General features: G+C 44.7%; 1 protein-coding gene across 2 annotated transcripts in view; it reads left to right on the top strand.

Moving 5' to 3' along the window:
• LOC138296807 (exportin-5-like) overlaps positions 1 to 26,345 on the top strand; it is a 1,394,731-nt gene that overhangs the window by 650,888 nt on the left and 717,498 nt on the right. For both annotated transcript variants that reach the window (XM_069236253.1, XM_069236252.1), the window contains exon 21: positions 14,170 to 14,276. In XM_069236253.1, the coding sequence (XP_069092354.1) occupies positions 14,170 to 14,276 (107 nt within the window). The remainder of the gene's footprint in view (positions 1 to 14,169; positions 14,277 to 26,345) is intronic.

Raw genomic sequence — 26,345 nt, 5'->3', positions numbered from 1 at the left:
GAGTGTGAAACCAAAATGTTTCTAGCTCAAGGGTCAGATGAGCAATGTGGTTGAACAAAACCTCAACCAAGGTCCATGTCTCATTCGCCTCACTCTTCTAAGTCTTAAGAAAGGAAGCACAAGAAGAGACATGAATCCTGCAGAAGATCTCCAAAAACGCAAGTCTCCACCCCAGCTTCAACCACCGCAGATCAAAGTGAGCCCAGAGAGCAAGAAGAACAAGTCAAGTGGGAGAAGATACAGTTCCGACCTACCAGTCGACTGCAGTTATTCCAGTGGACTCTGCACCAGCAGCTCCATCAGACGTGGTGCTGGCTCCAGCAAACATGCCACCTGTGGTGATGGCTCTGAGGATATACGTTCCCAGAATTACCTGCGCCTAGGATGGATCCTTCTCTGTTTTTGTACGCAATGTTCAATCTTCTTAACATAGGGTTGATCCACTCTTTGCGCGCATTGACCCTCTGGGACAGATTGTCTACTTGTTAGGTGGATTTTCAGTGTTCTATCAACAGATGCTTTTTACACCCTTTGTCACTTCCTGATGTATATTGGGCACCTCCAGTCCTGACGCTAGTGGCTTTGACTCCAATGCAGAAGCCAACTCATCCACCTTTGTACTTTTCGATGTTGTCTCCTTTGATGTTGAATCTCAGTAGATCACCTGTGCCGCAATTCATGTCACCTGTGCTGCATCAAATGCCACTGGTGCCGCAGCTGATGCTGCTAGTGCTGCAGCTGACACCACCAGGGCTACAGACGATACCAACCAAACCACCACCCTTGCCTTCTACTGAATCGTTTTTCCTTACTAGATCATCATCATTCTAGAAGGAAAGCTCAAGGATCAATGGAAGAAAAAAAGATACTTCACCTGATGAGATCCTTCTGGTGTAACAGATGAACAGTTCTTCACTTACCCAGAATTTGAAGGACTGAGGGACGCTTGTGGTTTACACCTCCCCAGAATGGAAATTACCACCCACAAAGAGACAGCCTCCACCAAATGTAACTTCTTATCCTGCTGTGGTAATGAAGGCTGCAGAGAAGTTGGATCTTTCACTTCCATCTACAGAGACAAAGTCCGATAATTTCCCTGAGGTCCTGCATTCTTCATATCAGAATCACTCCTCCCCTTCAATGAGGCCCTCACTGAGCCTATTTTAGATGTGTGGCGACGTCTACTACCTCCACTGCAGTATCCACACAAGTAGCTCACAGATACTGCCCAGCTCCTGGGGATACTAAAGTTTAGTGACACAAGTGTCTTGTTCCCCTAAAATGATTTCCAGTTTTTACCATCTGACCACTGTCCAAGAGAATGGAACAATATGCTAAGAAGATACTTTCTGCAGGAAGTAAGGCATTGAAATCTCTTAATGCAAACTGTCTGATTGGTCATTATGTGTATGTCTTACTAGACTTTGCCCAGACATTGATTCCTAACTTATCTGCTGAGCTTTAAGGCCACGTTAAGGAGCTCCTAAGTGTTAGCCATGCAGCTTTGAAACAAGTTATTTAATCAGGTCTGGCTATTGCAGGCTCAGTAGCCAGAGTGGTGGGGACTTCAGTCTCGTTCAGAAGGCATGCCTGAGTGAGAAGTTCAAGGTTTTCACAGGATGTACCAACATCAATGAACTTGCCAATTATTGAGTTTCAGCTTTTTGGTGCAAGGGCGGATTCAGCACTGAAAAGTTTTAAAGAAAGTAAGGCTAATTAGAGAACTTTTAGACTGCAGACTCAACCCTCAGACTACTGCCAGTACAAACCATTTTGTGGCTTCAGTAGAGGATTTTCCTTTCAAGGGCACCAACAATACTTAGTACTTCAGCAGCAACAACAGCTTGTGAACCCCCCTCTAGACAATATGCAGGGTGTGGCAAAGAAAGACTGCATGCTTTACCCATCCCTCCCTCTTATTTCTCTTCTTCTCCGGCCACAACAGGGAAGCAGCACTAGTTCTGCCTTGTTGGTTCACAAACTACCATTTGGCGGGCAGGTGTCATCTTTTCCACAAAGGTGGAGAAAAATCACTTCAGATTTTTGGTTCTTACAGATGGTGGAAAAGAGGGTATGCCCTTTCCTTTAAACAGACTCTACTCCCCATGCCTCCCAAAACTGTTTTTGTACCTCAAAGTCTATTTATTCTTCAGCAAGGGGTCCTGTCCTTCCTACAAAAGGATGCAGTAGAGTTAGTTCCAAATCAGTAACTGGCTAAATGATGCTACTCTTGTTATTTCTTAATCCCAAAAAATGATGCTTGACTCCATTTGATCCTAGACCTAAGGTTGTGTTTAACTGGTTCCTCAAAAAGAAAAAGTTCAAGATGTGGGCCTTTGCTCAAGTTCTACTTGCGCTATAAACAGAAGCCTGGGTGATGTCTGTCTGTCGACTTACAGGATGCCTAATTTCCAATCCTGAAGTTTGACAGTTAGATCTGAGCAATTCCATTTTGCAGTCCTTTCATACCACCTCTCCTCCGCTCCTCAAATCTTCACAACGGTGATGGCAGTGGTTGGGACCCTTCTGAGAAGGTCATAAATTCCAGTATTTTTGTACCTAGATGACTGGCTCATCAAAGCCAGTTCTTAACAGATGGTGTCTCACCCTTTGCAGTGACAGCCTGGGGTTCTCTATCAATGAGCCCAAATCTCATGTAGTGCCGTCTCAGCACTTCCTGTTTATACATGTAGTACTGGACAGGACATTGAATCAAGCCTTCCATCTTTCTCACAGGGTTCAAGTCATTGAGGTTATGATTCCAGTGTTTCAGGATGAAGTGAGTCTTAGACTTGTTCTGTCTGCTAGCCTCCATCATTCTGTTGGTCACCCACGCAAGCAGGCACATGAGGGCTCTCCAGTTGTTCCTCTGCAGGCAGTGGTTACAAAACAATGGAGATCTGAAAGCCTACATCACATGTTTCCTGGTGGTGCATGCTCTGAGGGCTGTCTGCCTTCACCCTGCACTGGAAGCCAAGAAGAAATCTCCAGTGGGTCGACGGAATCTTCCCCCTGCTAACGCAGGCACCAAACTTCTGCATCAACGGCCTCTGGGTCCCCTCTCATCTTGACGAGCGTGGCCCCTGGAAAACAGGAGCTGGATCCAAGTGACCCCGACAGTCCAGTGGTCCAAATTTGGTGGAGGTAAGTCCTTGCCTCCCCGCGCCAGACAGTAATCCTGTGTACTGCGTGAACTGCAGCTCCTAGGGCTTTTGTGCACTTTTGCAAGGAATCCTTCGTTCACAGCATAGCCCAGGTCCCCAGCACTCCGTCCTGCATTGCTCAACTTGCTGAGTTGACCACCGGCTTCGTGGGACCCTCCTTTGTAGTGTTGAGATGGCCACCGTGCTCAGTTTTCTTGAACCCGTGTTCAAGTGCTTCTGCTGGTGCTGCCTGCTTCTGCATGGTCTCTCTGTGTTGCTGAGCGCCCCCTCTGTCTCCTCCTCCAAGGGACGACCTCTTGGTCCTTCCTGGGCCCGGGCAGCACCCATTTTCTTCAACTGCGACCTTTGCAGTTAGCAAGGCTTGTTTGCGGTCTTTCCATATGGAAACAACTCTGCATCCTCCAGCAAGCCGTGGGACATCTTCTGTGCAAAGGAGAAGTTCCTGGCATCTTCCGTTGTTGCAGAATCTTCAGGAAGCAGCCATTTTGCACCTTCATCCGGGGTTTAGTGGGCTCCTGCCCCCCACTTGACACCTTAGTGACTCTTGGACTTGGTCCTCTTTCTTTACAGGTCCTCAGGTCCAGGAATCCATCTTCAGTGCTTTGCAGTCAGTTGTTGTCCTTGCAGAATCTCCTATCACGACCTTAGTGTGTTTCTGAGGAAGTAGGGTAACTTAACTCCTACTTTTCAGGGTCTTGGGGTGGGGTATCTTGGACACCCTTAGTGTTTTCTTACACTCCCAGCGACCCTCTAAGCACTACACTAGGCCTGTGGTCCCTGAATGGTTTGCATTACACTTTTAGTATATGGTTTGTGTTGCCCCTAGGCCTATTAGATCCTATTATATTCTACAGTGTTCGCACTATCTTTCTAACTGTTTACTTACCTGATTGTGTTTTGTGTGCATATTTTGTGTATTTTACTTACCTCCTAAGGGAGTATATCCTCTGAGACATTTTGGGCACATTGTCACTAAAATAAAGTACCTTTATTTTTAGTAACTGAGTATTGATTCTTATGATATAGTGCTATATGATATAAGTGGTATAGTAGGAGCTTTGCATGTCTCCTAGTTCAGCCTAAGCTGCTTTGCTATAGCTACCTCTATCAGCCTAAGCTGCTAGAACACTACTAATCTACTAATAAGGGATAACTGGACCTGGCGCAAGGTGTAAGTACCATCAGGTACCCACTATAAGCCAGGCCAGCCTCCTACACCCTTTTCCGGGATTATCGCCTGAGATTCTGCCGAAACGGTCTCACCTACTGCCGGCACACTTCGCAGTTTGCAGATGCTACATCTTGCCTAAAGCTGATGACTGAGTCCCAGAGGAAGACCGACTGACTGCTATTGCAGGGAACATGGTCTTCCCGCGTCCACTGATAGACAGCTTTTGCTGTCAACAAGGTATGCAGTGCATCCTTTTTCCTTAAGAAACTCTAGACTGCAAGTTGCTCTGCTTTTCATGCTCTCAAAGCATAGCGCATGGAAGTAGCCTTAGGGTGGTAGGTACTAGATGACATTTTGATAACATTTTAACAAGACTAGACATGTTCGTTTTATTCTTGTTATTTATAATGTGCCTTCTTGCTGCTTATATTCTGTGTAGTTGTTTTAGATGTACTGTGAAACAGATTGTACCTGTAGAATAAATACTTTTAATTTAAGTGTTCATTCTTCTTAGTACAGTGTGGGTGATACTGTGAATAATGAAATAAGGTTTGTCACTGTTTCCACGGTGCCCCTGATCACTTTTTGGTATTTTAGCAACCCAAACGCAATAGAAGATGTCAGTTACACATTGAATAGCATCTTGCTGGGCTACAATATCTAGTCTTATTCACCACTGGTGCATTGAACCAAGTTCACTCGTGCTCCTTGTCGGCGGGAAAGCACACCTTGTACAGTTTTGGCAAAGTGGTAACATGCTTAACAGTGGGTGATAACGTACATATTTGCTGGAGATACCCAGTGTCAGCTAAAAATTAGAAAGAAATCATGAGTCACATTAACTAAGTAATTAGGTTTCCGGTTTCTGGACACTTGGTAATTATAGTGGTAATAATACCAGATGAATTGAAAGGACTAACAAACAATGACTGGGCTTTAATATCCAGTACCTTATTGGCAACTAGCAACGAACTGTAGATCCACATCGTCGCTAGCAAGAATAGTCTGGTTCAGAAGACTAAGTTTGATACTGACAATAGAAAATCTCATCATGGATCGTCACACTGAGATGAATAAATTTAGCATCATATGGAAACCGCTGATAGGCTATTTGCAGTCTCAATCACTGCTCCTGTCGACGTAGTCTCCACACACTTAGATTACATTGTGACACCTGACTACTGCAGAACACAATTGATTAACAAACAAAACTGCCATCACACACATACGACCAGAAATTAAGATGAACATTTGTTCACTTCTAAGGCATTACCAGCATAACAAAAGTTGTCAAGAAATTGAAACCTTGAACCATTTGGGTTTACAAATTTTGGCATAATAACAGTTTCCAACCATTTTGTGGTATAGCACACAAAGTGTTAAAGTAATCTCCTGTTAAGTTACAACCATTGTTAAAACCAATAAAATGTCTTTGGAGAAAATGTTTTGAGGTGTTCTTTAAACGGTTACAAGTTTAATTCCATCTAGACTTTATACCACAACTTGAACACCAAATGCATCACTTATAACTTCACAGTGTAACAAAAAAGTAAGAACTCCTAAAAGGACAATGTAATTAAATGACATGCTTAGCTACTAAATAATACTGCAACTGTTGTCTTTTTATCTTTCGTAGTCTTAAGAGTAATATGATACATAATCTCATTAGTAAGAATATTTAGGACATTTGTAATTGCGTCTGTTACATCGTGTGAGGTCATCAATATTGCATTTGGAGTTCAAGTTATAGTTTTCATGGATGTTGTGCGAGTTATGAATTGTGGAGCTAACCATATCTTGCAAATGTTAATCATTTTCAATTGTAACTATAACTGACTGAATCTGTGATTATTAGTACACTTGTTCCAAATATGTTTTATTGGACCATATCTATTTATACACACATGCACAAAAAATAGGTACTCTTTTGCTTCCCCCCTCCTTCTGTGGTTTAGTCTATTAACTGACATCATGGACTGTGGAAGTCACTTCTCAAACTAAACCTGTGCTGTTCTGCTCCTGGAGTCTCTTTGATGTCATCTTGTTCCTGGCTAGCAGACAGGCACTTACAGGCAATCTACTGGAATACTGAGTATTTATAAAACAAAATTTAAAAAGGTATGTGGCTTGTTAGTTTAGTTATTCATTGTTGGACATTTCTTTTTAAATTTGGGTGATTAAGAGACCGTTCTGTTCAACAGAGTGTTATGAGCTGGTCATTCTATGCCATTCAGTAAATGGGCTACAGTACTGGTCACCTGCTTGTAACTAGTGTTCAGTGATGCTTAACAGCTCCTTTTTAGGTTTCCCCTGAGACAGAGCATGCTCTGTTAGTGAAATCTTTTGTGAATAATAAATCAGGTTTGGAGCCAACCAGGAACTTACCATTGTTTAGTTTTGACGTCATTCTCTTTTCTTTGGTTCTTAATGGTCAGTGCCTCCTCCTTTCTCTTGAGGCTTCAATGTTGTCCCTGCCGTGTGTATTGCTCTCACTTAAACTAAGAGGACACAATGCCAAAAGAATTCAGCACTCTTAGTCTAAATAATGAATTTATTAAGGCACTTCTTAAATATCAAATAAGTCATACAAATATATGAGAATGGACCTATAAATCAAATGCAGTAGAACATGTGAATATACAAAGATAAATGTATGTATCAAGTGGTAAAGACTGAAAAAGAAATGTGCAATGTGTTAACAGGGCATTTGTACATAAGCTAAATAATTAAGATTTAAAATACATCACCATGAGTGTTGTTGACATCATCCTCGCCAGTGCGACTAGGGAACCGTTGATCAGCCAGGGCAAGAGGCCCCCGATTGGGATCACAAATCAGAACCTGGGCAGTGAGTCCGCTTCACAGGCGAGCTCCAGACTTAGTGGCAAGTCTCCCTGTCTTTTATACCTTAAACCACCTCAAGAAGGTGGTTCTGTTATGAAATTAAATGCTGACTGTACTTCCTCTGCGTCGAAAACACCTGTAGGAGCTGGCCAGGCTGCAAATGTTTGTTTTGACACAGACTTGTACATTACTCTGATAAAAACATTCTCAGCCTTGTGAACTCTTATCTAGTCCTCATCCCACATGATATGTTCCGGCACTGTCCAACTCTTCGCAGGTGAAGAGAAAAACATGTGTTGTAAGGAAAAATACTTTCCTGCCCTGCGCTACTGCAGGTAAAAAAAAATTATATATATATATTTATTTAACTTTTTGCCATGCACTCTGAGTTCATGGGTTTGCATTCCCTTGTGTTGCTTGTTCCCCCGCCCTTATTCTGTTGCTGCTTTCGCCCTCCTCCACACTTCCTTCACTTGCTCCCCCCCCTCCTTTCACTGTCCATTCCATTGTTGCTACTCTCCTCCCTCTCCCCTTCTCTTCTTTCATATTGCTTCCCTTCTGCACAACTCTCCCTGTTGCTGCTTCCGCCCTCCTCCCTGCACTTCCATTGTGTTGCTTATATTGCTGCTTCCTCCCTCCTACCCCTGGGGCCCCCTGATGCTGAGCAACAGGGCTGAAAGTAAAGAATAAAAAAGCGCAATGATGCGGTCTACACTAGCCACATCATAGCCATTTTTTTCAGTTTAAGGCATGTTGCATGGCAGCCTGCGATGCTGTGCAGCATGTCTAAGAGAAAAAAAAAAAAACATTGGCAAAATCAATAGATATCGCATAGGCGAAACCTATTGGTTTCCCCAGTACATGATATACTATGCTGTAACCATTCTTGTTTAAAGGATAACCCGGTTTGTCTACAATTGGACATGCATCCAAGGGGTCATGATAATTTTATTTTATAGGCTAATTCTATATCTTTTAACATAATATTGTAGGACAAAGTCCTCAGTGGCTACTTTATTGCTTTGAGTGGTTGAGTGAGACTGCCTGTACCCAGCTTTGCCTAATCGATTGGAATATCTAGTGTAAGTGGAATTTTTGTTATTATCCAACGTTCCACATAGATGGGCTGTGTTTCATCCATTGCCAGTTGATTTGGACAGTTAGGCGTTTCATAGGACTCACCATAGACCATGCCACAGCACCATTACCATCAACAGTGAGCTTCTTTGGCCCTGCAGACAGTTATGTGCCAAGAAAGTCTAGTGATGGAAAAGCTTTCCAATGCTTGGTCATTTACAATAACCGATTTTCTTTTTTTATGTTTCTTTTAAACTCTTTTAATTGAGTTTAATGCAAGTATAATAAACATTACCATATACAAAAGAAAACAAATAGGCTGCACAGTACTCACTCCACATAATAACTGATTTTATAAGTGAATAAATAAAGTATTGGGTTATCAGCCAAAAGATTTAAGATGTAATGAATTGTAAGGAGGACTAAATCCATAATAAACACAGTGTACGCAAATCCAGTCAGTACCCTCATAAATGGCATGTTTTTACCTGTGTCAACAGTGGGAGTCACTGATAAGTTGTGAAAAGGCTCTGACTCTTCTTACAGGCCTGCCCACTTACATGGTGCTGCCATGTGCCTCATGGTTTCATCCCTTGTCTCAGGGCAACCTGGTGAAGAGTCACTATCAAACGGTGAGTTGGAAACCCTTATATGGAACGGGTTTCCAGTTCAGGTGGAATACTCTGCACAGCTGAGTTCCATTTAACTCCTTATGGCCTACATGTTGCCCAGGGTGATTTCATTCTTGCTTTGGATAAGAGTAAGTGTGATTCCTTAGGCAGAGCAAGGGGCCCATGTCTCATGTCCATTATCTCAGGTCTGAGATAATACCAGTTTGAGAAGTCAGGTTACACATAAATTGTTGGATGTGGGCAAAGAATAGCGATGTGTAATTCATTATCTAGAGTAAATGGTAAGTGAGTCAGTACAGAAACTGTGAATGAATAATTGTGCTCGATATCTTCCCTGGAAAAAATATCAGAAACTGTAGCGGGGATGTGTAGAGACAGCATTGACATTTGTCTTTGTGTGCAGTGTGTATATATGTCATTATTGTGAGTGGTAGCGTGAACTGCTGAGAGATCCTCCAAGAGTTGACAGCCTTGAAGATTGCTGAAGTTACAGCTGCACACTTAGACCGTTCATCGCGTGAGCACCTCCATACTAATGGGGAAGGGTGGAGTGTCCCTTTGGAAAGATTGCTAGTAGGAATCATCCAGTGGAACATTGACCATGAATCCAGATGCTTAAATCCCGAGCCTCTGGTTATGAGTAGTTGGGAAATTGCCAATCCCTATATAAAAAGGAGTTTGCATGTGGGTATGAATACCAAGCAGGTTTTTCCAGCAAAAAAATGGCAAAATATTTAATGAGAGTTTCTGGGGGGGGGGGAAAGGCGAAACATGAAATTGGTATGGTAAATACTGATTCTGCATGTTATGTTCCTGCTTGAGAAGTCAGAATAGGAAGTTTTTACCACGCCCTGTAAATCACCTGTCTCAGGTATTGGTATTGTCTAGGTTTTTCTATTTAGGGCACTGAGTTCTCTGCTAGTACTACAGGGCCCTATTGGTTGCTAGTGTGATTATACAAACCCTGGTAGTTGATGTGGATTGCTTTGCCACATTGTGTTTAGTCCATGGGTAGTGCAATGCCTGTAATACCTAAAAGACTTTAAGAAGTCAATTTTCTGCGCTAGATCAGTTAGGTTAGCTTGATCCTTCTGGTTAGTCGCATACTGGAATGTTTTGGGGAGATTGATCAGACTGTGCAGCTTTATGACCCGACTGCAGGCTGGAAAATATTTGATGGCAGCAGAGATGGATGATCCCTATGGCTGATGATAGCGGTGAACATCACACAGCTGAAGCGACACCACAATACCACAAAAAATAAATATCCAAAACCTAGGTATGTATTAAATCTTAGGCAAGTATAGAAATGGTGCAATTCGCTTTATTTAAGAATGTTCTGGAGGTAGATGCAGAATCCTATTTACAATAAATTGGAGTTTCAGTTAATGCCCATTTGTGATGAAAGTAGGACGAATGATGAGTAATTGTATGTTTTACAATAGTACAGTAACTTTCATATTGTTGCTGTGTCTCGGTTTGGTGGTGAGTAAACTCTCCAATAGGTGAGTGTTCAGACAGGGCTGATTTTTGGATATGATGAGATCAAAAGAGAATGTTGAAGCATATGGGCACCACAAAGCATTCTGCCAGGGTTCACATGCATAACACTACTATGTTAGAAATGGGGAGCACAATTATGAATCTTTTCTAACTGTACCGTCTCGTTCACAGGCGCAGTTGACACGAGTCCGGACTTGAGACGACGACAGAAGCCTTGGAAGACTGTTGGTAGATGAATGATTATAGTGAGGGAGTTGAACCCTAATCTGTGGGATCAAAGTGAAACAAAAGCTGTGTACACCAGGAAGCTCATTCTGTTTATCTGATCTACTGTAGTACCTACCACTGCACTTTTATGATCCCGGAGCCATGATCAGTTGTCTGTCGGGCACAAAAGGCTTTTGGTTTTCCAGCCTGCTTTCTGCATTAGAAATCAATAACCTATAACATTCTGGCCTGGAAAACTATGACTTGCACACAACCTCAAATTGGGTTTTCTTCTGTTGGTAGCTGAGTTGTGGTAAATGGAGGGGGGCAAAAGGGTTGGAAAGAGTGGAGTATATAGCTTGCATAAGGTCTCTTAGATTGTTTCCGGGCTGCAAGAGAAGTTGGGGTGGCACAGTGGTTTGGGAGCCCACTGCATACTACCTCAAACAGCATGGATGCATTGCAAAATAAGTGGGATGTATGCAGGCATTATTGTCTGCTGACAGCGGTATGTAATCCATGGTATTGCACCATAGCTCATTGTGGACCATTGCCTACACTCTATTCCAAGCCAAGAAGGAGGGAGTGAGAAGTGATTCAGTCTTTGCTCTCCTTTCAAACATCTAACCACTCAAAAACAGTAGGAGGGAACATCTACCATGTTTAGCTTATCTCTGTCCCTGCCCAAGGAGAACACCCTATGGTGTTAAAAGAACTCTCACCCTCATGGACTCCAGGTGGCATGCTTCATCATGAAGTCCTTGTCCAGATACCTAGTGTATGAGAGGTTGCACACAAACAGGATTGTGAAGTCTTGATGAAAGCCTAGTGGCCTGGTGAGGCATTAATGTAATGGCTACAACATATTGACCCAGGGACATAGAGCCCACCTGTTTCAACTCCATCATGGTATCTGTGAAAATAATATTAACCCTGAGGACACCCTGCACTATTTTAAATCTAGGATCCCAGCCAACAAACAAGGAGCTCTATTGGCTAACAAGGTTGAGTACGTCCTGAAACACGAGGTATCTAGACAAGGACTCTTTGATGAAGCATGCAACTTGAACACCAGAGGGTGAGAGTCCTTATAACAATATAGGGTGATCCGCTTGGGCGGGTACAGGGAGATAGGCTAAGCACAGTAGGGATACCACTGTCTGCAGACATAAGGGACGGTTTACTTTCAAATGTCCAGACTCAAGGCTAGATATAAAGTCAATGCTCTGGGGGTAATAGCTAGTGCTGACAGCCCATGTCTGGAGACACTTTCACTTATGCCTGAGTTGATGCACAATATTTGAATTCATCTATGAAAGTCAGGGACACAGGTCACGTGGAATGGCTAATCACAATCACACTTAGGCCACAGAGAGGTGACTAAGCAAGATGTGCATCAGCATGGCAACACATGCCGTATGTGCAAATGACATTTACATTCTTTTTTTTTGTTGCTTTCAAACAAATGAAGCTTGCACTCACTTCCACAATGGCATTGGTTAGAGGCTGCCATTCAAGAGGATGGCATATGGTTATACCAAATTTGGGTGGTGGAATAGACTGAAGGGTGTAATTAATACTGTTTTTTTATTTCAGATTAGCAAACATTTATTCCAGTACCTTACATTTCTTCATACTGAGGCCGCCCAAGAATAACATAATAAATTATTTGTTGCACAGTGGTCCCGAGCACATGCAGTTTTATGTTTAAAACATATTAATGAACCCTAGATGAGTCATTTGTTACTTTGTCAACCAAGGAAGAAAATCCTCTAGCTCCTTTTAGCTGTCCCAGATCATCTTCAAACCCAGATGCATTATCCGCAAAGCCATCACAGTCGGCACACCATGCCTATCTGGCCGACAGACTCCACCTCCAGTGGTGCTCAACATATCAGCAGCCTCAGCACCATCTGACGGGACAACGAACTACAAAAAAGGAAAAACACGGTTACCGCTTTCCTCATCCATGCATCTAGGATTTGGAGCAACATTAGTGTATTGATCAGCTTGCACTAATGGTGCTTCAATTTAGGGATGAGCTAAAGACGCACAACTCTTTAAGGAAAGATGGATGACGATGCAGTATCAGACCACTCTTGATCTTAGGAACCAGCTACCCTTTCAGTTTCACATTCCCTGCATGTTTTTACCTTTTGACCCTGCACGGAGAGCTGCTGTCTTTGTGCTAGGTTTGTGCAATACAAATACCACAGTCATACATACCATACATACATACATACATATACTAGGAGGGTCAGAAGGGCCCTATAGTTATCTGGCTGCTTAGCTTTACAGGGACGCTGTTTTATGTAACAATCACTCTTCTGAAATGAGATGCTAGTTACAAAAGTAAACATAAAAGCAGCATACACAGCCATAGCATTGTTTTCGCTGTTGACATCCTGACTTCACAACTGTTTTGATGACCGGTACAGAAACCTGAAGACAACAGGTTTTGAATCCAGCAGCCCTTCATCCCTCCCAGGGTAAAGTACATTACTTATAATTTACATAATTGCTCCATTTGTAGTATAATTCTTGACCCTAATAGGTTAGTCATTCCATAAAGGAAACCGCCTGCCTCTTTTGAAGTCCATCACTGTATGTGCCAGGCACTACTGCCCTCTCTTCAATACTAAGGACCAAAGGTGCAGACAAACCCACAGCCATATCCTGCGATTGGCCTCTGATTGGTGGTACGTACCCAGGGCTTAAAGCGCAAAGTCTCTAACTTTCTTTTCTTTCCTGCATCCTAGATGGCTATTTCAGAAATGTGATCATTGTGGGATTTCCTTGCTACTTAAGATGCTTTTGTTCTTATGGTTCCAGTTTATGTACTTCATAACCTGACTTTGCAATAAAATAATTCCATTTAACTAAATTGTTTATTGCCATCTTTTGTCTATAACAAGTTATTAGGTGAATTTTCAAACATCTAATGGAGTGACGCGTGTTCTTGGCAGATGTCGTGGACCGTTGTTTTTTTATATGGTTGATTTGGCTGTCTTACACATCCTGTGAATAACAATTCACTTGTGACTGCTAATTTGGGAAAATATGGCTATGTTGTGAAACATGGAATACAGTTATCATAATTACTTCTGTCTCTCTAAAAGTCTCACTCATTCTTTCTTATTTGTCTTGGTTCATGATTCCCAGCTCTTCAACTGGTACACATTGTTCTGTGGTTCTCGGACATTGATAAGCTTTTACGTCACGCCAGGTTTACTGTCTAGGGGTCCTCTCTGCAAGACACACTAACGTGGCTGCTGTTCTGTCTTCCTGCTTGCTTTTTTTTCTCTCAAGGAACTGTGAGGTCTTGACTGCTTAAGTGTTTTCAGAAGCTATAAATGTTTCACAGTGTAAAACAGGTTGAAGCTATAAATGTTTCACAGTGTAAAACAGGTTGAAACTATAAATGTTTCACAATGTAAAACCGGTTGAAGCTGTTATTTAAGCTTGTCACGCTGGTAATAAACATGTCTAAGGAATTACCTTTATTTTGTAAGTGCTTCTGTGCCAAGACCATTGTGTATCATATGTAAGTTAAACATATATGGTTTTCCAGGACACAAAACAATATCTACTTGCCGAAGTTGGTGATGAAGTTGAAGGCCATTTATGGAAAAGAGAGTCCTTTGGATCTGCCAGCAGGGAAGAGCATATGGACAAAGGGTAAATAAACAGTTGTTTCAAAGAAAATTACAATTTCTCACTTCTGTCCAGATAACAAGATGGAGAGGGGAAATGTGCGAAAGCAAGATAAAAGAATATGCCTGGTCCCATAGTTTAGGGCATTCTTGACCTGGCATGTTAGATGGCTGAATAATTTTTTTTGAAGCGAAGGAGCATGGCTTCTAATTGCGCAGTAGTGGCATCCAGAAAGTGATGGGTAGGTTTTATCATGCATGTTATACAACATAATTCTGAGGGGTTATCATGTGGTTGGCTTCATCCTCTGTCGGTCATGAAAAGAATGTAGGACTTCTAAGGTATTTACATTTTATTAGGTCTGTCGTAAGATGCATTCAGTGTTTATACAATACTTACACTCATTCAGATGAGGGTTGTTCTCAGTTTAGGCTTCTTGATCGTACACCATATTGATACACTTGTCGTGGATTGGGGGGTTTAAGCGTATATTAGAAGGGATGAAAGATAGGAAACCTCCATCACTAAAGCATAAAAAATGAATCACTGAAAAAAAACGTACAGCAAGGGACGGGTGGAGGCCCTGGCCTGTGTCTTTGCCCTCTGATAGATCTCCCTGTCATCAGACAAACACTGCTGGGCACAACCTTCATCTATGGAGATTCAACACGGGGCCTAGCATGCATAGAGGGCCCTTTGTCCTACCCAACTTGTGTACCATATGTCACTGTTTGTAGGTTTTGGGTCAAAGGCTTGGCCTTAGCTTTGGGGTCAGAGACTGCTTGTAGTATCTTCCTTTGTCTTTTTTTTACACTCCCCTTCCCCTTATCTATCAGTTTTGTTCAATAATCTCAACCTAAGGTAATCAGATCCAAATATCTTGTGAAACTAATTTTCAGTCTATTGATTTTTCAGTAGTCCTCCTTTACTAGAACACTTTTCTGCACATTATAGAAGCTTTCACGTACAACACCCTCTACTTGTCTGTTGATGGCCATACATTCAAATAGGGCAACCGTTTTAAAGGTAACATTTTGCATTTGCACTGAAAGTTTCGGGACTAAGGCACTTATTGTGTCATTTTCCATTCCCAGGCTAACGCACCAAGCCTCTTGTTGTCAATTACATAGAGAGATGACTTGCCTGTTGTCATCATTCAGCATTGGGGAAACCGAAGCCCTTGATGACTCGCCCATCCCAAAGATGTCTTGACTCGTTTCCCTATGGGAAATGACATATTTGGTGGTTCTTAATCTTCCTGCCCACCTCTGTGGTGATTTTCCTGAAGTGGTATGTGACAGGGGATGATGGTGCCAAATAAATTCTCCATCCTGCTCCGGATATGGTGGGCTCTATGGTACGTACTGTCCATGGGTTCTTTAGCTGGGATCTCTCTTCATCCCTGGATGTGCACTTAAGTGATTTTCACCCAAATCCTATTGACATTGTTTGATGTAGAACGCCTCTTTTGTGAGTAGGCTGATTTAGCCTTGGAGTGCTTCAAGCAAGATTGGGTCTTGGCCCGTTCTTTCAGATTATGCATCAGTTTCACCAACAGTGCTGCAAGTTCAGGAAGTATTCCTGTGGTTTGTCTTTTCAGCAGTGCCAGCCCTCGCAGGCCCTACAGTACCAACAATGTTTTTATAAATGCAGGGAGTGTGATTGCTACAAAGGTCATTGATGGTAGGAGGAACTGTACTGTTTCGGCCACTTCCACCAAACCGCACAAGAGGTTGACTGATATACTTCAGCTTGCCAATCTGATGGTCTACTATCATGGATAGTTGAGTCCTTCAGATTGTTGAATTATGCTCTTCCCATTCCCCTGATGCCCTCTGTGATGTTGGCAGACTATGACCTCATTCCCCAGAAGGAAGTTCTCGCTCTGTTGAGCAAGAGAGCTATAGAATTAGCTCCCGGGAACATGGTCGGGGACAGTTGACACACCTATTTTTTTTTCTTGTTTCCAAGAAATATGGGGACCTTCATCCCATTCAGGATCCTGAACTCCTTCTCGCACAAGAAAAAAATCACAATGCTTTCCTTTGCACAGGCCCTTTTTGCTTTGGAGCAGAATGATTGGTTGAAGTCAGCCGACTTGCAATATGCCTAATTTTATATGGAATCCTGCAGTTGCACAAGAGGTACCTGCATTTTGTCAGTTTTCAGTCCTTCCATTCAGCTCCTTCTGTCCACACAGAGATAATGGTTCTGGTTGTGGTGCTTCTTTGCAGGTAAGAGATTTTTTTTGTCCCTGTACCTCACCAATTGGCTGTTAAAGGCACGCTCAACACATCTGGTGTCAGACCATGATCTTACTGCTTTTTGATCTGGAGTTTTCCATCAATCTCACCAAGTCGCACTTCCAGGTTTACGAGTGCCTCCTCTTCATCAGGACACAGTCTCCCTCGAGGTGTTCCTGCCTGTTCAGCATGTTTGTTTGGACCATTCAGGCTACGATCCAGATGTTTTTTCTTTTTTTGCAGGGGGGGTGAGGATGGCAAGGGGGACTGTGCTTCTAGCTCCAACTGGCATTGGCCTTTTGGGTCTTGTGGCCTCAATCTTCCCTTTGGTGCCCCACGCTCAAACGCACTTGTGTGTTTGCCATTAATGCCTCATTTTAGGTGGGCCCAGCATTGGGGAATTCTGAAGGACAGCATTCAGATTTTGCTGGGAGAGATTGAAACTTGTGCATTGGCTGGTGTCTGGAAGTCCTTCCACCCGATGTCTGCGGTGGTCACAGTGGCTGTTGATGCTGCCTTCCTAATCTGGGGTGATTCTCTTGATGTATTGGAGAACAGATGGGCTATAGTCACCTTTGAAGCAGAAATGTTAGGTTTTACGTATGTTATCCAACAAGTTCAGCTGACAGCTGCCTCAGTCCCCAGAGTTTGGCCCTGTCCATAGCAAGAAGGGTGTACTAGACATAGCCAAATACAGGATACCCCAGGAAACCCCCATTCCAAAAAAGGACTACAGTGGAGAGAGAGGCCCAGGTCAGGTCTCCTTTGGGCGGGTATTTCAGGTGTAGTGTTTCCAGTTGCAGCATGGGTATACAGGGTGACTTTCTGGTTATAGAATGTCTCACGGTTTGAGAATGGCAAGCCAAGGTGAACCCAAACAGAGGGGAGGAAAGCCAGTAAGTCCAAAAATATGTACACAGGTCAGGGCTCTTCTGAGCAAGCAAAGGAAAGGGGGAAATCCCAACAACATAACACAGCCAAAACAAAATCAAAGACTTAGGTCTATAGCAAGAACTCCCATAAACCATAGGAAAAACAACAAAGGTGGGGAATAAGAAGCAGTTAGCAAATTAAAAACAAGTTGAATGCCAACACAACACAGAAACTTTGCAGGCAGTTTCCTACAGGTTTTATGTTGTTTAAATACTGTTGTTGCCTGTCATGACTGGATGTCCCTCCATTGACCTAGACTGACCTGCTACTCATGGTGCCCCAGTTGCCAAAGTCTGGTATGCTGTGGCCATAGGTATAATCTTTTAGCCATTATAAAAACCCCATTACTTTGCTAAACCCTGGCAAAACCCAAATTAACCTACTTGATCCCTGGGCGGTCCACCTGGCTCTCAAACGTTTCTGCCACCCCTCGGAGTTAACCAAGCCAAGTCCAAACAGACAATAGATCTGCGATGTGGTTAGTCAACAAGATGGGTGATGTGGATGTCCGTCCCTTGTGCCTAGAAGCTCTGAAATCATAGTCTTGGGCTCAGGCTCATGATATTAGGTTGGTGATATGAATGTGTAAGTGGATGTTCGTAGTTGGTGTTCATTTGCCGATCACAAGTGATGTTTCCATCCAGAGGTGATCAAATCCGTCTTCGCTCTGTGGGACACCCGTCTAGTAGGCTTGTTTGCCACTCATAAGAAAAGGTCTGTATCCTTCAGATCTCCCGTAGGGAGCCCTGTGAAATGTGTTCTACCTGGAGTTGAACTTTAATCTCAACTATGAATTTCCTCCCATCCCTCTGATTTCTTGGGTTCTGAGTAAGTTGTGTCAGGACCATGTGCAGAGATTGTAGTAGACTGGCTGCAGAGGGTGTTGCACTCCTTCCTTATCTGTCTCTATGGCTTCCTCTTATGCTGAGGGCAGACCTCCTCTTGCAGTGGGTGGGGGTGATTATTCATTTGAAGCTTTAGAGCCATTGCCTTCCTCCCTGAAGATTAATGTGGGCAGTCTGGGTCCATCTCATCTACCTGCTGAGGTGGTGGATGTGCTTTTTCAGCCTTGTGCTCCTTCCATTCCCCTGATACCCTTTGTGGGGGTTGGTGTCTCGGGCACACCACCGGTCAGACAAGGAAGAGGGCTGCCTGTTGATCATCGCTGCACCAGTGTCGATTTCTCAAAAGCTTGGGGGCTGCGGGTGCAGTGGGTTCTTTGGCGTCAGTTTTCTTCATCCAGGGCAGTCGTGGTCAAAGGGGGGGGTTCTCTCTGCAGGTGTTGTTGTGGAGGGGTGGAGAGGTCAACCCAGGGTGGCACTTGGTTGCCGTCACCTGGGTGTCCTCTCTGGTTGGTTGGGCCACCAGGACTCGAGCCGTGGGCATCTGGTGCAAAGTGGTTTGGACTCACGCTTCTGTAGTGAGGTGGGAGTCCTTCAGAAGAGGTTTCTTTTTCTGTTCTTCTTTGGACAGGGCCACTGTCCACAGGAGTTATTGATCCTCTGTGATGCAGGCAGTTCTCTGGAGGTGTTTCAGAGGTCGCTGTACCTGCAGGACGCGTCGCTTTTCTTCTGCAGCTTCTTTGAAGCAGGAGACAGGCTGGTAGGGCTGGGACCAAGTCAGTTGTCTCCTTTCCTTCTCTACTGGGTTTTCTGCCAAGCAGTGCTTCTTCTTGTGAGGTCGTCAGGAATCTGACTAGCTCAGGGAGTCCTTAAATACAAGATTTAGGGGCATTGTTGGGGTTAGAGGGCAGTAGCCAATGGCTACTGTACCTGAGGGTGGCTACACCCTCCTGGGGCCCACTCCCTTGGGGGAGAGGGGGAGCGGCACATTCATTTCCCTATTGGCCCTGATCCTCCAAACCTAGATGGAAGATTCTGTAAGGAGGGGGTCACTTAAGCTCTGGACACCTTAGGGGTGGTCCTGGCTTAGGTGGTGACTCCTCCTTGTTTTTTCTAATTATCCCTCTGAACTTGCCATCAAAAGTGAGGCTTTGTCTGGGGGCTGGGCATCTCCACTAACTGGAGTTCCCTGGGGCATTGTAACACGAAGCATGAGCCTTTGAGGTTCCCCGCTAGGTGTTACAGTTCCTGCAGGGGGGAGGTGTGAAGCACCTTCACCCAGTGCAGGCTTTGTTTCTGGCCACAGAGAGCAGAAATGCTCTCACACCATGGGGTCAGAAATTCGTCTCAGTGGCAGGCTGGCACAGACCAGTCAGTCCTGCACTGAAGGACTGGGTAAAATACAGGTGGCATCTTTAATATGCCCTCTGTGTACATTTGTTAATAAATCCAACACTGGCATCAGTGTGGGTTTATTATTCTGATAAGTTTGATACCAAACTTCCCAGTATTCAGTGTAGCCATTATGGAACTGTGGAGGTTGTTTTGACAAACTTCCAGACCATATGCTTAATATGGACACACTGTATTTACAATATCTAAGAATGGACTTAGAAACTGTAGGGGCATACTGCTCATGCAGCTGTGCCCTCACATGTGGTATAGTGCACCCTGCCTTAGGCAGTGTTTTGTGTGCATGATACCCTGAGGGGGATGTTATGTCGACTTTGCCTTTTTCTCCTCACCAACACACACAGCCTGCACTTGCAGTGTGCATGTTTTAGGTGAGGGGTCCCTTAGGGTGGCACAACACATGCTGAAGACCTTAGGGACCTTCCCTGGTCACAGGGCCCTGGTACCACTAGTATCTTTTACAAGGGACATACCGGTGTGCTGCCCCCCCTTGCACCTTGAGACCCTCACGGGTGAGTAGTACGCTTTACAAATTCCTGATTGATTGATTGCCAATTGTGGAAACAATGGTACATTGTTAGTGAAAGAACACTGATGCTGGGGCCTGGTTAGCAGGGTGGTAAATGCAAGAAGGGACGTTTTCCTACAAGGACTATTCAGATTTTGCAAGTCCTGTGAAAAAGACTACATCTGGATGATCCACATAAAGAATGCTTTTACTGCCTTTACCCTAACCACCAAATAAAGGACTGTAAGGTATGTAGAATCTTTTCTTCAAAGACTCTTAAAGATAGGGAGGACCCTTGGCAAGACTTAAAATACCTGAAAAGACTTTAACACTGGCCATAACATCTCCTAGTAAGGTATCGCCTTTTCCTCCTTCTCACCTATTGGACATGGAGGATTCAGGTGACAACATACCCTTTGGAATCGTGCATAGTCCTTCCCAGCTATTCGCGAAATGCCAGGAAGATGATGATTTTGAGGAAGAAGAGCAGAGCTATTCCCCGTAGTATTAAACCCCTCAAGCGAGAAGGTATTATGAACCTCAGAGACTGCATTATACACTTCAAAGACTGCAGGAAGAGATGCAATTGCCTTCTATTCTGGTTCTAGCCTGCACCACCAGTCTTGGCCCATCTACACCTCAGAATCTGCCTATACCTATCACCCACAGGATTACATCGAGACTCTGCGCTACCACGAGATGACCCCTCTTCATTGGAGAATCAAAGGGAAGATGGGGAGATACATGATAATCCCCCTCCACAAGATGAGTTGGATGACTATTGAATTCCTACACCGTCACCCCACCGCCACGCCCATCAGATTCACCTCCTGAGGACATCAACTTGATGGACCGAGCCGCAGCACAATTTCACATTCTGCCATCCATTAAGCAGGCTGACTGCTTCCTATATGATTTTAAGGAGCAGGCAAGGGAATCAGTACGTTCAGTCCCCATTATTGATTAGATATGAGACGAGGGGATTAAAATAATGAAGAACCTGGTTACCGTGACTGCTGTGCCACCACGGGTAGATAAAAAATACAAAGCCCTGGAAGACTCCCCAGCCTGCTTTACATGGCATCCCGAACCGGACTCAGTGATATCGCAAGTGGCACAACGCCATTCCAAGAAGCCACCTGCCACTATTTACACTCCACCAGATAAAGAGGGCAGACGTCTGGATAACGTGGGCAAGAGGTTCTCCATCATATCTGCCATCGTAGTGCGAGCAGCTAACTCGCTGGCAATACTTGGCCGCTACGATAGGCAGATGTGGTCTGATATCAGAGACCTCGTAGACCCTATTCTGGAAGACAAAAAGGCAGAAGCAGCGAAGATCCTTCAAGAAGGAGAACATACCTCTTCTGAGGTGATAGACTGCACGCTTGACATAGCTTCTGTCAGCTAGCAGGAGTGGCTGTCAGACACCAAGGATGGCTTAAGTCTACATCTTTTAGGCTGGAGGTCCAGTCGAAGGTTCAAGATATGGCCTAAGATGGGGAGATGCTTTTTGGAAAGCACATTGATGGTGTGCTGCTAGCAATAAAGTATAACACAGATACTCCTAGATCCCTGGGAACCCTGCACCATAGAAAACTGCCCTTCTGGGGTGGGGGTGGGGGGGATCCGTAGAAGGGGTTTCTCCTTCTGCCGAGAATCATATTAGTCCTCAGCTGTTCTAGCCCTTTCAGTCTTAGTACAGGCAAGGCTACCTGCAACAGTACCGTCAGCCTCCGCAGTGGCCTATGACAAACATGACCCTTGCCGGAAGCAACCTCCCCAGGGTAGAGATGCGGGTCGCAAGCGGTGACCTTTTTCGGGTGCCTGCTACAAACATCACATAATATCGTGTGAGTGTGAAGATTTCCAACCACCTACCCCAGTGGAGGGAGATAACTACGGACAAGTGGGTATTGGACTTGTTCGCTTTTGGCCATACTCTAGAATTTGTGCAGAAACCACCAGACAACCCTGCAAGAGGAGTACACCCCCTACCCCCATCGTCACTTACTAAGAAAGGAAGCTCTCATCATGCTTGCAAATGAAGCAGTAGAGTTTTCTGTTTTCAGAAAGGGGGATAAGCTACTATTCTTGATTCTTCCTTGTAGGACGTTGGCTCTGTATATACTATTTCAAAGTAAGAAATACTGTGCACAGAGTCCAAGGGTTCCCCTTAGAGGTAAGATAGTGGCAAAAGTAGATCATTCTAATGCTCTATTTTGTGGTAGTGTGGTCGAGCAGTAGGCTTATCAGAAGGTAGTATTAAGCATTTGTTGTACATACACAGGCAATAAATGAGGAACACACACTCAAAGACTTACTCCAGGCCAATAGGTTTTTATATTGAAAAATATATTTTCTTAGTTTATTTTAAGACCCACAGGTTCATGATTTACAGTTAATACTTTTAATGTAAGGTACTTCACTTAGATACTTTAGGAACTTTGAATGAAAACAATATCATGTACAGTCTTTGAAAATAGCTTATTGCCATTTTTACAAAGTGGACACAGTGCAAAAATCAACAGTTCCTGGGGGAGGTAAGTAAAGGTTAGATTAGGAGGTAAGTAAAACACTTACAAGTCCCAGTCCTGGGGCATAGGCAGCCCACCTTTGGGGGTTCAAGGCAACCCCAAAGTTACCACACCAGCAGCTCAGGGCCGGTCAGGTGCAGAGGTCAAAGAGGTGCCCAAAACACATAGGCACCTCTGGAGAACAGGGGTGCTCCGGTTCCAGTCTGCCAGCAGGTAAGTACCTGCGTCCTCGGGGGGCAGACCAGGGGGGTTTTGTAGAGCACGGGGGGACACACGAGAAGGCACACAAAGTACACCCTCAGCGGCACAGGGATGGCCGGGTGCAGTGAGCCGAGCAGGCATCTAGTTTTAGATAGAAAACAATGGAGTGACACAGGGGTCACTCTATCATTGCAGGCAGGCACAGGGGGGGCTTCTCGGGACAACCACCACCTGGGCTAGGCAGAGGGTCGCCTGGGGGTCGCTCCTGCGTTGAAGTTCCGTTCCTCCAGGTCCTGGGGGCTGCGGGTGCAGTGCTGGTTCCAGGCGTCGGGTCCCTTGTTACAGGCAGTCGCGTCAGGGGGAGCCTCTGGATTTCCTCTGCAGGCGTTGCTGTGAGGGACCAGGGGGGTCGTCTCTGGCTACTCAAGGGCTCGCAGTCGCCGGGGAGTCCTCCCTGTAGGGTTAGTTTTCCGCAGGTTGAGCCGGGGGTGTCGGGTGCAGAGTGGAAAGTCTCACGCTTCTGGAGGGAAACGTGAGGTCTTTAAAAGTTGCTTCTTTGTTTGCAGAAAGTTGCAGTCTTTTGAACAGGGCCGCTGTTCTCGGGAGCTTCTTGGTCATTTGGATGCAGGGCAGTCCTCTGAGGCTTCAGAGGTCGCTGGTCAATGTTGGATGCGTCGCTGTTGCAGTTTTCTTCAAAGTCGGGAGACAGGCCGTTGGTGCTGGGGCCAAATCAGTTGTCGTCTCCGTCTTCACTGCAGGGCTTCAGGTCAGCATTCCTTCTTCTTTAGGTTGCAGGAATCTGTCTTCCTCTGTTCTGGGTGCCCCTAAATACTGAATTTAGGGGTGCGTTTAGGTCTGGGAGGGCAGTAGATAATGGCTACTGTCCTTGAGGGTGGCTACACCCTCTTTGTGCCTCCTCCCTGTGGGGAGGGGGGCACATCCCTAATCCTATTGGGGAAATCCTCCACTCACAAGATGGAGGATTTCTAAAAGTAAGAGTCACCTCAGCTCAGGACACCTTAGGGGCTGTCCTGACTGGGGAGTGACTCCTCCTTGTTTTCCTCATTATCCCCTCCAGCCTTGCTGCCAAAAGTGGGGGCAGTGGCCGAAGGGGCAAGCATCTCCACTAGCTGGGATGCCCTGTGGCACTGTAACAAAGGGGGTGAGCCTTTGAGGCTCCCATCACACTTTCAGTCATAACTTAGCATCAGCAAAGGCAAAAAAAAGTCATGGGGGTAACCATGCCAAGGAGGCATTTCCTTACATCTTGGCTGCGAGGTATCCCACCACAGAATCAGTGTATGGCAGTCATTGTGAACTGCTGCAGCAACTGACCAATTGACCCTTCACACGTGAAGTTTTCAGAAGTTTTATTGTTTGTTCTGTACCTAGCCCAGCAAAAGCTTGATTTAGATGCTGTTAATGGTTACTTATCAGCTTTTTCTGCTGGTGTTACAGTTCCTGCAGGGGGAGGCGAGAAGCACCTCCACCCAGTACAGGCTTTGTTCCTGGCCACAGAGTGACAAAGGCACTCTCCCCATGTGGCCAGCAACATGTCTGGTGTCTAGCAGGCTGGCAAAAACTAGTCAGCCCACACTGGAAGTCGGGTATGTTTTCAGGGGCCATCTCTAAGATGCCCTCTGGGTGTATTTAAAAATAAATTGCACACTGGCATCAGTGTGCATTTATTGTGCTGAGAAGTTTGATACCAAACTTCCCAGTTTTCAGTGTAGCCATTATGGTGCTGTGGAGTTCATGTTTGACAGACTCCCAGACCATATACTCTTTATGGCTACCCTGCACTTACAATGTCTAAGGTTTTGCTTAGACACTATAGGGGCATTTTGCTCATGCACATATGCCCTCAACTGTGGTATAGTGCACCCTTCCTTAGGGCTGTAAGGCCTGCTAGAGGGGGGACTTACCTATGCCTCAAGCACTGTGAGGCTGGCATGGTACTCTGAGGGGAGTGCCATGTCAACATAGTCATTTTCTCCCCACCAGCACACACAAGCTGCGAAGCAGTGTGCATGTGCTGAGTGAGGGGTCCCCAGGGTGGCATTATACATGCTGCAGCCCTTAGAGACCTTCCCTGGCATCAGGGCCCTTGGTACCAGGGGTACCAGTTACAAGGGACTTACCTGAGTGCCAGGGTTGTGCCAATTGTGGAGACAAAGGTACAGTTTAGGGAAAGATCACTGGTTCTGGGGTCTGGTTAGCAGGATCCCAGCACACTTTCAAATCATAACTTGGCATCAGCAAAGGCAAAACGTCAGGAGGTAACCATGCCAAGGAGGCATTTCCTTAGACAAGTACCTTACAATGTATGTACTTAAATGAATTCTGAATCTTGTGGTTCTAAAATAACTTAAGAAAATAATATATTTCTATATAAAAACCTATTAGCCTGAAGTAAGTCTTTGAGTGTGTGTTTTCATTTATTGCCTGTGTGTGTACAACAAATGCTTAACACTACCCTCTGATAAGCCTACTGCTCGACCACATTACCACAAAATCAAGCATTGGTATTATCTAATTTTGCCACCATCAACCTGTAAGGGGAAACCTCGGACTCTGTGCACACTATCTCTCACTTTGAAATAGCATAATCAGAGCCAACTTCCTACAGTACCCCTCTAACGTACCTGCCCTGGGTACAAAGGTACCCTATACTAGGGACTTAAAGTTAGCCATTTCCAGTGTGGTACAGCCAATTCGACATACACTTTAGGTTTAGGGCACTGGCACTGTGGTCTGGTTAGCAGGTGCTGTCATGACCCTGTATTCTGTATAATACTCCAATGAGTCACAGCTCCCCTCTATGGTTGCATAATGAACCTATCTATCTGAAATTCAGGATTGTCTGGGGGAGATAGGCCTAACTGTTGCCAGTGGTATGTTGTGCTGCTCAGTAGTACTTCTGGATGACAGGCAAGGCCACCCCCCCTCGTACCACCCCATGGTGAGTTTGTGTAGTGCAATCCTGGCTGGGCCCCCATCCCAGAGCAGTGTTTTGAGTTCCTTTTCAGTGGCTTTAAAATCAGAAATATGTTGCCAGGTAGGGTGTGTTCTGTACAACATAAAAAACACAAGGAAGGGACATCATTTTAAAAGGGAAGTTCTCCCCAGAAGAGACAATGGCAGGGACCTCCAGGGCTTAACATTTTGCCTCAGTCTATTCAGTGGTGATAAGAGGTTTTTGATGTAGAATAGGTCGTGATATATGCCTAGGAATCAAAATCTTTTCATGACTATTGTTGCCTCGCAGTCCCAGGGCAGTCGTGGCTTTCGGCCTTGCAGGAGATAGATTCAAGATTTTTTCCAGTTTATATTATAGCCTTAGTAGTGGCCATAGTTGGTAATGATCTGCATATTGACGAAGTCTGTAACATATAACAGGATGTCATCTGCATACA

This window comes from Pleurodeles waltl, chromosome 5 (assembly GCF_031143425.1).
Source record: "Pleurodeles waltl isolate 20211129_DDA chromosome 5, aPleWal1.hap1.20221129, whole genome shotgun sequence".
Classification (NCBI taxonomy): domain Eukaryota; kingdom Metazoa; phylum Chordata; class Amphibia; order Caudata; family Salamandridae; genus Pleurodeles; species Pleurodeles waltl.
The sequence above is the reverse complement of the archived record's forward strand: the minus strand, read 5'-3'. Positions and strand labels throughout refer to the sequence as shown.